General features: G+C 38.7%; 1 protein-coding gene across 2 annotated transcripts; it reads left to right on the forward strand.

The window, feature by feature from the left end:
• The first annotated feature begins 1539 nt into the window (after positions 1–1539).
• LOC140347271 (sodium- and chloride-dependent GABA transporter ine) lies at positions 1540–10638 on the forward strand. 2 transcript variants are annotated; one of them, XM_072433661.1, is made up of 14 exons: positions 1842–1860; positions 4749–4883; positions 5985–6079; positions 7045–7255; positions 7372–7504; positions 7665–7799; positions 8214–8317; positions 8670–8794; positions 9214–9326; positions 9412–9552; positions 9635–9734; positions 9818–9918; positions 9996–10163; positions 10407–10638. In XM_072433661.1, exons 3-14 carry the CDS (start codon positions 6049–6051, stop codon positions 10503–10505), a joined length of 1461 nt encoding a protein of 486 aa, XP_072289762.1. In that variant the 5' UTR covers positions 1842–1860; positions 4749–4883; positions 5985–6048; the 3' UTR covers positions 10506–10638. The 2 variants fall into 2 exon arrangements, with proteins under 2 accessions (XP_072289761.1, XP_072289762.1); XM_072433660.1 differs by lacking the exon at positions 5985–6079 and having other exon boundaries at positions 1540–1860; positions 10407–10637.
• Positions 10639–14650: the final 4012 nt, after the last annotated feature.

Here is a 14650-nt window from a genome sequence, read left to right on the forward strand (position 1 = left end):
GCCGAGCCAATGCACGCGATGGTGCCGCCATCTAGTGGCTGCGGGGAGAATTGCACACAGAAGGAAATAGGCTTTTATTCATTGCCTCTTCCACAACAGCAGCAGCAGCAGAACATGCAGTGGCTTTGATGCTCTTGCTGTGCCTATGTCCTCCAACCTTAAGATAAGATAAGATAATCCACACATGGGGGAATTTCGTTGTTACAACGCAGTAGATACAGAGGGAAGGACAGATAACTTAAAGGAAGTTTGAAAAAAAACACTCTTAATAGAAACTCTTATGAACAAAACAAAAAACTCTTATTAACACAACTCCTCTCATATATTAATAGGGAATGGAGGAAAAATGAAATAAATAAAAAGATAAAGATAAAAATATAATAAAATAATAACAAAATAAAGTAAAGTAAAATTAGCTAGCATAAGACTAAATAATACTAATACTAATGGTAAGTGAGTGATATTTGCATGTGTGACTTTAGGTATTTCTCTGTGCTCTGATTTAGTTGTCTGTGACCTCCTTTTTACATTATAGGGAAACTTGCAGGGCCGTTGAACAACAATCTGCCTGTTGAACTGATTTGCTTCATAACGTGTAATGATTTGCTTCATAACGTGTAACTCACTGACGTTTTGCTTCAGGAATAGAGAAATAAAAATAAAGATTCATATTAGGGGTCCCTATTTGAGTTTTTTTTTTTTTATATTCCCCAAGCCCATCATTCAGAAAAAGTTGACCATGTGCCTCATGTATAGTTCCATCAGGCCTTTCTTATGACTTGCATTACATATAGCCAAGACAAATTGATTTTGATGAATTATATTTTTGTAAAGAGAAAAAAATATAGTTTTATGAAAAGGCCTATTGTTTCATCAGGTCATCAATTAAATTTGCTTTTCCTAACCTTACTATTTTGATCTTGTGAAACCACCAGACCTTTGAAGCTGGGTTTCCGCCTCCTATTTACACAACAAAACAGTTTGTTTCTAGGGCTTTCTAGTTTAACCAGAAGGTCTACTCTACACATCTAGCTGTCTCTGTTTTTGTAGCTTCTGGAAGGAACTTGCCCTGAGACATTGAAGAAATGTTGTCAATTTAAAATATTCAATTCTAACATAATCAGAAATGTGTCCTTATCTTTAACTGTTGACAGTTAATCTAGGTTTAGGCTACTTAGATTACTATTTTACAACGGGCTATGCGAGTTTCTATAAGCCTCTATCATTTGTTTTGGTCAATTTCATTTCATTTTGATTCTCGTGGGAGATTTCAACCTACTAGAGAGAAACAAAAACAAATTAAACCAGGGAATGTTTAAGTGGTTAAAAAGGGTTCGACCTAATAAATGACAGATGTGTAAATGGTGAGCTTTATTTTGAAGGGCTCCGTGCGCTCAGCAGAACCACATCGTACAAAGCAGCGCACTCTTATTTGTGATGAAGCCAATCCTCAGGTCAGACTCCAGACTGATCCGCGCCGGACAGTGACCAGCTCTGCGTGTCCCTCTCTCGCGCTGTCGGTGCTGGCGCAACATATGACATTGAATAGGGGCCAATTGAAAACAATCCAGGAAGTGTAAGATGGTGATGTAAGCGATAGGTCACATATGTAATTTGTGCATTTTACTCAACTGTTATATGCCCAGTCATTGGCAATGGATGCTGAGGTGCGCTCCAGTGAACGGGATTATGCCCTGGTGCTCGCTGAGGGGAAATCTGAAGACGAGCTGACCAGTGACCTCAAGGAGCAGAGACCCACGTGGAACCGGCGCCTGGAGTTCATCCTGGCTTCGGTCGGGTACGCGGTGGGACTCGGCAACGTCTGGAGGTTTCCTTACCTGTGCTACAGCAGCGGAGGGGGTAAGGCAGAGCCTGTAATCACCTCAGGCGATTTATTTACATATATTTATGAATTTAGTTTCAGTTTGTCGTTGAACGCTGGACATTCGCCTCGGGCCACTACAGCGGTACCTCTATGTGTTCCGCCTGGTGCGGGAAGTTGCCTCTCAGACTCGCTGCGCTGGGACTCAGTTAGGGATCGTTTCTAATTAACTGTTCAAGCGTTTGTTTAAAAATATGTTATCTAAAGAAATATCAAACAACCCATTTATTAAATATATATATATATATATATATATATATATATATATATATATATATATATATATTAATCGTAAATCAAAATAGTTAATCCTAGTCTCCAATCCCTGTATTTTTGGTTTCACAATTTAACCCTTTTATAGTTTTTTTATGCCGAAGATCAATGATCGACTTAGTTGTTGTGTCATCCGATGGCGAGTTGGATCCGCTGGCAGAGGAGGAAGCTGTGAGGATCTGTTGGGACCATCTTGCGGAGCCCTCTGTCAGCAGGGTCTCCAACTCACACCTCAGGGAGAGCTTCTCCCAGATCCTGGGGATTTGAGTCTGAGTGGACCATGTTCTCAACCTCCATTGTCGGATGCTCAGAGCTGTGGTCGCAAGGTCTCAAGTGCCTATGGTGGCGACAAACCTTGAACCCGGTGGTGGACACCGGAAGTAAGGGATGCCGTCAGGCTGAAGAAGGCTTATGGGACTCCTAAAACAGTTGACAGGTATCGGTAGGCCAAGGCTTGTGCTGTCACAGAGGCCAAAACTCGGGCATGCTCTCTGTTTAGACCGGAAATCCTCGGTATGTGATACCTGGAGTTTACACCAGTTATAATAACTTGGATTTGACTTTCTGGGTCAGCTAATTTAGGAGCTATTGAGAAAAAGTCTTTGATTTTTTAAGAAAAATATTCCTTTAAAATCTTTAATTAAATTGAAAAATGAAAAGGTGTGCGTTACACCTTTTGACTAAACCTGTTATAATAACTTAGATTTTGACACCTCTAGGTCACCTGATTTAGAAGCTATTAAAAATATTTTTTTTTTTTAAGAAACATTTTCATGAACAACCTATTAAGGGTTAAATTAGAAACCATATAAAGACTAGGAGTGGCAACTTGGATTTACGTTTAATCTTGTTTTGGGGTTTTCTTTTTCATAAATGTGTTTGATATTTTTTAAGACGTCCCATTTTGAAACAAACGCTTGCCACTGCAACAGTAATTTAGAGACAATCCCTAACTGGTTACAAAGCGACATTTCCGACCACAGGTCCCCGCGCTGTGCTTCTGCAGGCGGGCACACTCAGAGGAAGCTACCGCTGTAGTTACCCAACATCGAACGTGAAACTAACCTCACCATGGTAGGCGTTTTACAGGGAACATAATGTCAGGCCTTTATATAAAAAAGATTTTGACTTTCTAGCATTTCCAATTCGATTTTGATCAATGGTCCCAGGAGGAGTAGCGACAGGAGTCACATGTAAAACAGGCTTCACTTGGTCTAAACTTTTATAGCAAATATTCTAATTCCCACCTGTTGTCAATGAGAAAACACGACACAAAAGACTGCGACCTGCACAAATTGTACATTAGCTTTAGCCCTCCATGTGTCCAAACAAAGTGGTGTGTATAATCTTAACATAAAAAGAAAAGCTGAAGAAAAAAAATAATATACAGTCTTCATTGCAGAGCCTTGTGTTAAAAAGTCTACATGTTGCAGAGGGGAAGCCAGACTTTCTAGACATCCGGGGCTTAGCCCAGAAAGAAAGAGGTGGGGTAATTGGACATGTGATGTGGTTTCCCCCCCAATACTGTATTGCCTTTACACAACCCCACAAAGGCAAAAAAAAAGAAGACAGTGGCCTTTTTGTCTTCTGAAAGCAGAGGTCCTTTCTCCAGAAAACATTGAACAGAACAGCAGAAGTGGTAGTATTTAGTTACATTTACTTGAGTAACGTTTTCAAGAAATTGTTCTTCTTGGAGTACACTTGGAGAGACACTTTTACTCTTACTTGAGCAGAATTTAGTTTGAAGTAACAGTCTCTTACTTTGTGATTGATAAATTATTTGAACATTTGTGCTTTTTGCACTGCTCCTTCTGATATGATTTAGTTTGTAAATTTTTGTGGAAAGTCCGTCTTACCTATAGTAGGCACTTGCCTCAACAAGCTCCTGTTTGTCCTGTAGTTTCTCTGCTTTAGCTTTTTTTTGTAGATGAATAAAACCTCTCCTCTGAGCCGCTGCTACACTGATAACCACAATTAACAGCCACAAGGTATTGTTAAAAATGTACTGATATAAAAAAAAAAAAAATCAAACAGTACCCAGCCCTTCTGCTTCACATTATTAAGACATTTATGGGATTGTAAAACAAACTGAGGCGCGCACAGACTCAGCAATGACTCAGCAATGACTCAGCAAATTTAAAGCAGTCAGATGAAATTGGCTGAGCATATATGTTTTTATCAATTACCATTCAACAACCATTAGGCTTAAATAATCATAATCATAGATTTATTGTTATTATAGTTACAGATGTTGCACATCAATGTAGCCTATATGTATATTTCTAATGTATGAAGTTGAAAACCACAGGCTTGCCTTGTATGTGTTAGTGTCGAGAATTATGCTTTATAGACGAACGCCAAGTGTTTAATTATAGTCTTTTTTTGGAAACATGTAATCCGGGCCGGCAAAGTTAACCCACCTCATGTCACCATGAGGAAACGTCTGTCCATTAACAGACTTTTGGGCTGTTTTTGCTTATAAATCATGGCCTCCATGTGTTATTCTCAATCAAAAAATAACTGTTGTTTATATTCTGCATGTAACATGCCCTGTATTTATTTTATTTAATGTATTTGTTTCGGATTGCCGCAGGTGCCTTCATGATTCCTTATCTCACAATGGTATTCCTCTGTGGCATTCCTCTGCTCTTTATGGAGTTCACAATTGGACAATACACCCGTTTAGGACCTGTGCATGCTTTTGCCAAAATCTGCCCTCTTTTAAAAGGTAAGTGGTATATATGTATGCAATGCTTTTATGTGAAACATAGATTATGAATAATATTGACTATATATAGGAAAGGAAAAACTGTTGATGAACCATGCAGTACATTCATTTTGAGACACACAGTGCTTTATACATAATCTATTTTAAAACTGCTTGTGGTTGATCATAAGATTCACAAGTTTTATTATAACCAACTTAACCAAACATTTTCCTCAAGTACACAGCGTATTTTCATAAAGTTGAAAGCTACTCCTAAATAGCCAAGCAAGCCAGAACAGATTTATATCTTTGTATTCCATAGACATTTTGTCTGGTACTGTTTCATTTGAAGGCCATTTCAGAGAATAACTGGTGTAGAGTATAATTTAAGGAATTGGCTTGATTCATTGTTCATTTTCTTCCATATAAGACAAGACAACTAGAAGATCACATCCAACTACAGTATTTCTTTTCTTTCTGTGGTCTTGTTAATCTAAAATTAATATTTGAAAATGAAATCTGGATTTGCTGCATTGCCTTGTCCTGCGCTGTGCAGTCCTCCAAGTACCTGCTATTTGAAGCAGTACCAGTCTGAATCTTCTATGTAATGCAAATTTATGTAATGCAAATTTATGTAATGCAAATGCAAAGACAATTTGACTGACCAGACAAGCTTCTTAAAGCTCCAGTAAATTGTGATAATTGTTTGTTCCTTTACCACAACTCAAATATAAATAGTGATTATTGAAAAATATGTTTTTGTTGACCACCTCCACATGTTGATGGTTAGGGACTTGTAAATTACACATGCATTTGATTTTGGTTGGATAAATAAAACAGTAAATTACTACAAAACAACTATCACAACATGAAAATGATCAGTTGATTTATGAATATCTAACTGTAATCATTCAGCAGTTACCTCGAAGGGCATCTAGAGTTGTTGAATTAAAAACTGAAATTTAGAGAATCAAACAATGAAGCAGTCATTGTTCAATAACAACACATTCACAATTTACTCAAGACTCCAGCCATCAAATGAAAACTATTTTGGGATGTGCTAAATTGTCTTTCTTACCTAATGTAAATATTCTCTCCAAGTTTCTTCTTATTTCTTTAAAGACAGAGATTATCTACCCGATCAAAACATCCTCCCATTGATTTATCGCTCATTTCTTCCTGGTTTATGCTCTGTGCTAAACAAGGGCCAAAAGCAGGTAGTTTTCCTCTGTTTTTTGACTGATTATCTTGCTTTTATACAAAAAGCTGCTGCCATGTAAATCACCATTAATGTCTCATTAATTAACAGCATATTGTATCAATCACATGTTATTTGAATACCTTGGCACACAGCAAATTGAGTTCCAGTTCTAGTCAATGTGTAGATTGAAAATAATAATAATGATAATTTATCCTGGATGTGTGGTTAATCTTTTTTATATTGGTTGACACTCGATCCATTGGGGCGTGGCATTCCCGAACCACCATGAATACTACATCAAAACTTTGCAAAAATGTTAACCACGTTGACTGTCAAACAAGCATTCATAATGGATTCAGTGGACGTTATCTTATCTAAATGACAGTACTTGTGTCATATTATTACTTCTATGACTCTGTTACACCGTATGCAGGACCGTAGCTATGGGAGTCAGGTTCCCTCCAGACTCGTTGTCCTATGGCAAACATTACACTAACCTTGACTCATCATAACAACTGAAGACTAGGATGAGTAAAAGAACATAAAAGAAGAAAGAAGAGTGAAGATGTCACCGTGTTACTTAAATGTACATCATTAATGGACCGTGTTAATGATTTAAGAAGATGTCCAAAGTGGTGCGGCACTGGCTTGGAGGAAGACTCACAGCTGTGGCTGAAAGTTGACTCTGACACAACACGCGCAGGTGTGAAACGGCGGAATCATTTATGAAGCGTCTGTGCTCACCTGCTCACTCAGCCACTGTCTCGTTGATGACAGACGGAGGTGGATTAGTTATCTCTATTTTGGGGAATGTGTTTCATCCGTTGGGCACACAAGTGGTAGTTCTCGACAAAGGATTTTCTTGTTCATTGTTTGTTAAAAAATAACACATTCCAAGCTCGCATGACTGACACTGCCATCTTGAAATTTCCAGTTCGACCCTATCCTGTTCTGTGTTTCACTCATTTTTGTTTTTGGCAGGTGTTGGTCTGGCCACTGTTGTCATCTCCTTTGTATTTTCTACCTACTACAATGTGCTCATGAGTTGGGCGATATTTTACCTTTTCAATTCATTTGGCTCGACATTGCCATGGCAATCATGCAACAACACTTGGAATGTAATCCAAAACTGCTCCAGTGGTTTCTCTGGCAATGCAACCCACCTGCAATCTGCCGGCCAGCAGTTTTTTGAGTAAGTCCGTCTTGTTTTCAATGAAAGACTGATCAGCCGTAACATTATGACCACAGGCAGATGAAGCCTTTGATCTGTAATGTTAATAAAACTGAATATTCTGTTTTTCATCTTAGTAATAAACTTCTTGAAAAGACAGCGGGCATAGAAGATTCTGGTGGGCTTCGCTGGGAGCTGATTGGCTGTCTCGTTGCTGCCTGGGTCATTGTCTACCTATGCATTTTCAAAGGAGTTAGATCCACCGGCAAGGTTAGATATACATAAATTATCATTATCAGAACAATACTACACACATTACTGACTTTAACGTTCCATACAATTTCAATAACGCTTCTTCTTTTGGTATTTCTAAGCAACATACCCGTACTATTGTAATTGTTGTTTCTTTTTATATATTTGTGTCACTCAGGTTGTGTATTTCACCGCTGTGTTTCCATACTTTATCCTGTTCGCTTTGCTCATCAATAATGTGCAGCTTCCTGGAGCAGTCAATGGCATCTTGTTCTTTGTGACCCCAGTGTGGAGCAAACTGTTCCAAATTAAGGTGAGGTTAATTAGTGACATGGTGGCGTGAGAGATTAGCAGTCCCAAAAGTCCTGGGTTCAATTCCCTGACCTTTCAGTGTGTAGTTTGCATGTTCTGCCTGTATCTGCACAGGTTTCCTCTGAGTATTGTGGCAGGGTGCATCGCTGGAGCGGTTCAGGACTAACCCTCTGTCTGATCAATGCAATTTAGTTGTACAACTTGTATGTATAATGAGAAATGAAACATTTAACCCTCAGAAACAAGCTCTATACAGGGTAACTACTTGTAATAACATGAAATTGTCACATTCTACGATGCGCATTTAGTGAGTGTCCCATAGCCCATACTTAACTGTACATTTAAAGCATTTTTCCCCTTTTCATTTCCTGTCCAACACATTTACAAATGTATATTAACATTTTTCCTTCCTCAGGTTTGGTTAAATGCTGCTGCTCAAGTGTTTAACTCTGTTGGAATCGCATTCGGTACAATGGTTTCAATGGCCAGTTACAACAAGTTTAACAACAACATTCTAAGGTAACACTTTGGGGCAAATACTTTACTTTTATGACATGAGTGCATTCCTGCCATTAAAAAGGAGATGACGCAGCAATTCTTTGTGGTCTTGTACAATGTTGTTTCTAAATTCCTTCATCACCATAATCTCTATTCAACTAATTGTCAATAATTAATAATAAAAAAGGCCTTAAAAGACTCTTGCTTTACAAGTAAAAGGAAATTGGCAAATAAGTATTTAGTTTTGGGTTGCTGCAGCGGTTCACCACAGGTAAAGTTCAAATCTCAGTCAGTGACCCACAACTGTGACTGTTCAATAAAAATATATGCAAAAATACTTTTATGAACTGATTTAAAAAGTTATTTTCCTCAGGGATACTTTGATTGTGTCAGTGACAAATTCATTCACAAGTATCCTGGCTGGTTTCGTGATCTTTTCTGCTATTGGCTACATGGCACACATCCATAACCTCCCAGTGGACAACATTGCCACAGACGGTGAGTACAGATGTGTAAAAACACTAAACCGTTAAATCTATGTGAAGTTTTAGTACAAAGACTGGCTTATATCACCACCCACGTTTGTGTTATGTCAGCTTCATGCTTGATCAATATTCTATGTAGACTTCGACTGAGCCACATGTTGAAAACACAATTTCCTTAATGTATGTGGTGACTAATGCTCAAGATCATTTTTCATTGAGCCCCACTGTTGGCAGGTTAGCTCCAGGTAAGCTGTTTGGTAAATAAACCTGTCCTCAGTTTCATTCATTATTTAACGACTTCGTCCCTGAACTCTACAAGTCATTCTCTGCCTTTGTCACACCTGAAATGGAATCTGACTGACTCATGTTGCAGTTGAGATGCGGAATAATGTGCTAATGTACTTTTACAGTAATATTTTTTTTTATATTTAGGCCCTGGATTAGTTTTTGTGGTGTATCCTGAAGTCATCGCCACCATGCCAGTGTTTCAGCTTTGGGCGCCTCTCTTCTTCTTTATGCTTCTGTGTCTAGGTCTTGACAGCCAGGTACATTTTCTGCCTCTTTGGTAACACTGCTTCATATTCTCTAATGTCTTTTATATCTCAACTCTTTTCCTGTATCCGTTCATAGTTTGCCAACGTTGAAGTTGCCATAACATTCTTGAAAGATGAATTTGGCACCAAAATCCTCCAGTTTGTGAAGCGAGAAGAGCTGTTGGCTTTAGTTGTGTGTCTGCTCTGCTTTTTGCTGGGGCTTCCGCACATTACTAAGGTCCAGTATATTAGTCCAAAAGCCTCTTTAATCCTGTCTGTAATAATTAACTTAATCATCATCATCATATCCTCTTTCACAGGGAGGCATCTATATATTTCAGCTAATGGACCATTACACTGCTGTGGTTTCACTTATGTTTCTGGCATTTTTTGAAGTCGTCGCTGTCTGTTGGATTTTTGGTAAAACATTTCATTTTTTAATCTCTCACAGTTCAGTTCATTTATACCTTATATATTTGATCTAACTCTTTAAGTATTGTTAGGAGGCTCACGTATCTCTATTATGGTCAAGAGAATGCTAGGGAGGTCTCCAAACATCTACTTCCGCCTTTGTTGGCTTTTTCTCTGTCCTGTTATGGTCCTGGTAAGATTGTAATTGTCAGAACACAACCAATGTTTAAACTGTTTTATTACTGTGGACCTTTTTCTGTCTTTCCTCAGTGTATTTTGGTGTCCAGTATTGTCCTTTACACTCCAGTGCGTTATGGGAAGTACAAATATCCAAACTGGGCTGACAGTGTGGGCTGGGCAATCTCTCTGTTGTCTATCATTTGGATCCCACTGGGGGCGATTCATGAGCTTTACATCAACAAGGGATCCTTTTATGAAGTAAGCACCATAATGCACTCCTCATTCAAATAGTGAAGTGTGTTTAGAATACTGTATCTGTGATTCAAGAGGCAAAATAATAATGGTAATAATAAACATATTAGAGGGAGCAGGATTCAAGTAAGTTTTAAGTAAGTACATTTTCAGGTGAAATGGCAGGTCCCAAGTTAAGAATGTAGCTCGACGTCTTTTAGAATAGCTGTTTTACGTTTCTTGAACCTGTTTTATATTTTCTCTCAACAGCGACTCAAAGCTTCTATAACACCTACACTCGATCTGGATGTGGATAACTCTCCAAGCAAACCAAATCCACAGATAGCAATGCTAAATTCACCTTTATGAAGCTTCTAAACTGACAGTTATTTTTATTATTTACGATATAAGGTATGATACAAGCTTTTATTCATTAATTTGAATTGTTACTGTTGTCATTGAAGTTGTAACTTTTGATAGAAGAAGTTTTTGTCTCTTGGTTAAAATTGAAAGGAGCTTTTTTTTTTAAATGTCACATGCTTGAAATACTGTCTATGAAATGTGATCTTTTAATGATTACGTTTTGCCTTGGATGTCAAATCACTTGACTACAATGCTTTTTGTATTAGTTTACTGGTGCTGAAATTGCCTTTTACATATACAGATATTGTATCAACAATATGGTCATATTAACATTTATTTTTCTATTTTATATTTCTGAGTGTTTTTGTCTAATGCTATTTCTATGCATGCCTAATGAGAATATTGTGCCTTTGATACTGACACCAAAACCACATCAAAGTTAAAGTTTAGTCCTGCTTCAGCTGCGGACTGCAAACTGCAAACTGGTGCAAGACATTTTGCAACGCTGGGTCATGTTTGTTTGGAAATTATTTACATTTGTCCCATTTTGTTTCAGCATTGCAAACAGTGTACCCTTTAAGGTTATTTTATTCAGTAGCCAGCTTGCAACTGTTTGAACGTTAAACTGTTGACTTATTTAGGCCAAGAGTTTAACCAAAGACATTATCCTTGCAATAAAATAATCGAGTAAAATAAAGTTTACATTGCACAATTTGATTTAAAGGCTCTTGTCATATTGAGTGATCTTCAGCACTATTCATATAAATCTTAGTTCACCTTGTTGTTGCACCATATGAACACAGGGAGGCAGCACTGTCATTTAAAGACGAATTTGAATTCAGCTGCCGTGAGGGGCTGTGGTGCAATAGATGCTTTTACTTAGAAACATTCAAGTATTTTCTGGGGCTGCATAAAAACAGAATAGATTAGCTTTAAAAGAAGATGTAGTTTTAGGGGTGCTTAGATAGTAGGAGCATGTGAAGTTACGATTTTCCATACCATTTTACTACTTGAGAAATATTTGAATGGTGTATTTTACTCACTGGGTAGAGGGCAATGGTGCTGGGGTCAACGCATCCCACAAAAATGTCTTCTTGAGGAATTCTAAGTGAAATGTAAATTCAAAAGACACTCATTTTAATTACAGTGATTGGTTGTCATTTTATATGAGATCAATAGCTTCTTCCTTGATCAATAGCAACAGCTCCAGGGACAGTGAATGAGAGGTCAGGGTTTGGCTGTATGTTGTGTGTCAAACAATCTTCCAACTGCCAGCTCATGTCTTTAATTGAATTAGCCTACAACAAATACATCCCAGCTTTTTACAGTATTTGCCCTTTTTTTTGTTCTTAAATTGGGTGTTGAGAGAACAAGAAAACATCTGTTGTAGTTTGAGTCGACATGTTTGTGTGCGGAGGCGATTAATAAACAGATTAGATATGATTGCATGGCTCTGCAGTCATGAGGAGAGTGGGAGGGGAGATATATTGCTTGTCATCCTTAAACTAATCTATACCGACTAATAATATTCAGTGGTGTGTAATCTTTTAATCCTGCTCGACTTTGCCAGTGCACAAATGTGATATTCCAGTTTTATTCTTGTTTGCTTTTACATTATATTTTGTTTCAGGCTGAAACAAGGGGAAACTTAAAAAGGATACAAATTTTAGTGATTTAGTATTTAGTACCTTTTTGTAAGGGTACATAAAAGTGCACTGTGTAACTTTTGAGGTTGGTGTTGGCCATGTGCTTGTCTTCATGGAGATGTTACCAATGCCTGCATTATTACACTGTATGGCATCATATCTTGTATTTGCTAAAATAAAAACTCAAAAAAGTGCATTCTAACTGTGAGCGGGGTGAGCTCTCCACGGATCTGATCTGTAACTTGGCCTGGTATCGCGTCTGTCTCCATGAAAATGCAGCAGCAGCAGCAGGTCTCTAAATATCTAACTTATATATACATCTAACGCACAACTGGTAATTACATGGTATTATAATAGTTGTAGTTTTTGCATGAACTGCGCAGTTCTGGTCTTTTGAATGCAGTTTGGGTTTAGCTACATGGAGATAAAGTTTTAAAAGCTTCTGCCACATCCCCTTTTAGTTGACTAATTGGTCATTTCTTTAGTCGACTAAGAATTTATATCTCCTTATGTAGATGAGCTTCTCCTTGTATGCAGATGATCTTCTCCTTGTATGCAGATGATCTTCTCTTTGTATGCAGATGATCTTCTCTTTGTATGCAGATGAGCTTCTCCTTGTATGCAGATGAGCTTCTCCTTGTATGCAGATGAGCTTCTCCTTGTATGCAGATGAGCTTCTCCTTGTATGCAGATGAGCTTCTCCTTGTATGCAGATGAGCTTCTTGTATGCAGATGAGCTTCTCCTTGTATGCAGATGAGCTTCTTGTATGCAGATGAGCTTCTCTTTGTATGGAGATGAGCTTCTCTTTGTATGCAGATGAGCTTCTCCTTGTATGCAGATGAGCTTCTCCTTGTATGCAGATGAGCTTCTCCTTGTATGCAGATGAGCTTCTCCTTGTTTGCAGATGAGCTTCTCCTTGTATGCCGATGAGCTTCTCCTTGTATGCAGATGAGCTTCTCCTTGTATTCCGATGAGCTTCTCTTTGTATGCAGATGAGCTTCTCCTTGTATGCAGATGAGCTTCTCCTTGTATGCCGATGAGCTTCTCCTTGTATGCAGATGAGCTTCTCCTTGTATGCAGATGAGCTTCTCCTTGTATGCAGATGAGCTTCTCCTTGTATGCAGATGAGCTTCTCCTTGTATGCAGATGAGCTTCTCCTTGTTTGCAGATAAGCTTCTCCTTGTATGCAGATGAGCTTCTCCTTGTATGCAGATGAGCTTCTCCTTGTATGCAGATGAGCTTCTCTTTGTATGCAGATAAGCTTCTCCTTGAATGCAGATGAGCTTCTCCTTGTATGCAGATAAGCTTCTCCTTGAATGCAGATGAGCTTCTCCTTGTTTGCAGATAAGCTTCTCCTTGTTTGCAGATAAGCTTCTCCTTGAATGCAGATGAGCTTCTCCTTGTATGCCGATGAGCTTCTACTTGTATGCAGATGAGCTTCTCCTTGTATGCAGATGAGCTTCTCTTTGTATGCAGATGAGCTTCTCTTTGTATGCAAATGAGCTTCTCCTTGTATGCAGATGAGCTTCTCCCTGTATGCAGATGAGCTTCTCCTTGTATGCAGATGAGCTTCTCCTTGTATGCAGATGAGCTCCTACTTAAGATAAGATATTCCTTTATTGTCCACACATGGGGAAATTTCATTGATACAACACAGGTAGATACAGAGTAAAAAAACAGATAACAAATTATAGGAAGTTTAAAAAACACTCTTATTAGAAGAACACTTATAAACAAAAACTCCTATAGACAAAACCGCCGGGATAACGTGACGATCTCCGGGTAAGACGATGGTTTCCCCCTCAGTTTCATGAGTTCCTCCTTTGGAACAAGAAGTATAGTTCCTTCAGTTTCATGAGTTCCTCCTTTGGAACAGGAAGTATAGTTCCTGAACTGGGGTGACGGTCTCGCCACAACTGCATGTTCCTTTGTATAAACGCGCACCGGCGCCGTTCCGTACGGCGGCGGTGGCCGGGGGGCGCGGTGGAGCTAGCGCACATCACGACAACGCGACGAAAAACACTCAATAATCCAGCCGAACAAAGTCGAAACAAGTTGAATTAAAGCGATTCCAGCGCGTGTCCCGGTCGTACAACTAAAGTAGAAAAATGTTTACAAAATACTTGCACCGGGCCGCCAGCTGGACCGACGCCTTTCTGACGTACTTGTATGCAGATGAGCTTTTCCTTGTATGCAGATGAGCTTCTCCTTGTATGCAGATGAGCTTCTCCTTGTATGCAGATGAGCTTCTCCTTGTATGCAGATGAGCTTCTCTTTGTATGCAGATGAGCTTCTCCTTGTATGCAGATGAGCTTCTCTTTATATGCAGATGAGCTTCTCCTTGTATGCTGATGAGCTTCTCCCTGTATGCAGATGAGCTTCTCCTTGTATGCAGATGAGCTTCTCCTTGTATGCAGATGAGCTTCTCCTTGTATGCAGATGAGCTTCTCTTTGTATGCAGATGAGCTTCTCTTTGTATGCAGATGAGCTTCTCCTTGTATGCA

This window comes from Eucyclogobius newberryi, unplaced genomic scaffold, assembly GCF_026437365.1.
Source record: "Eucyclogobius newberryi isolate DKJ021-1_F unplaced genomic scaffold, fEucNew1.0.hap1 SCAF_6, whole genome shotgun sequence".
Taxonomy (NCBI): Eukaryota; Metazoa; Chordata; class Actinopteri; order Gobiiformes; family Gobiidae; genus Eucyclogobius; species Eucyclogobius newberryi.

Excerpts from the sequence above, each read along its gene's own strand:
- LOC140347271 (XM_072433660.1), top strand. The coding sequence starts at position 1,656 with ATGGATGCTGAGGTGCGCTCCAGTGAACGGGATTATGCCCTGGTGCTC. Across the intron at positions 8,318-8,669 it reads TTTAACAACAACATTCTAAG|GGATACTTTGATTGTGTCAG; the intron begins GTAACACTTTGG and ends TATTTTCCTCAG. Across the intron at positions 8,795-9,213 it reads GGACAACATTGCCACAGACG|GCCCTGGATTAGTTTTTGTG; the intron begins GTGAGTACAGAT and ends TTTTATATTTAG.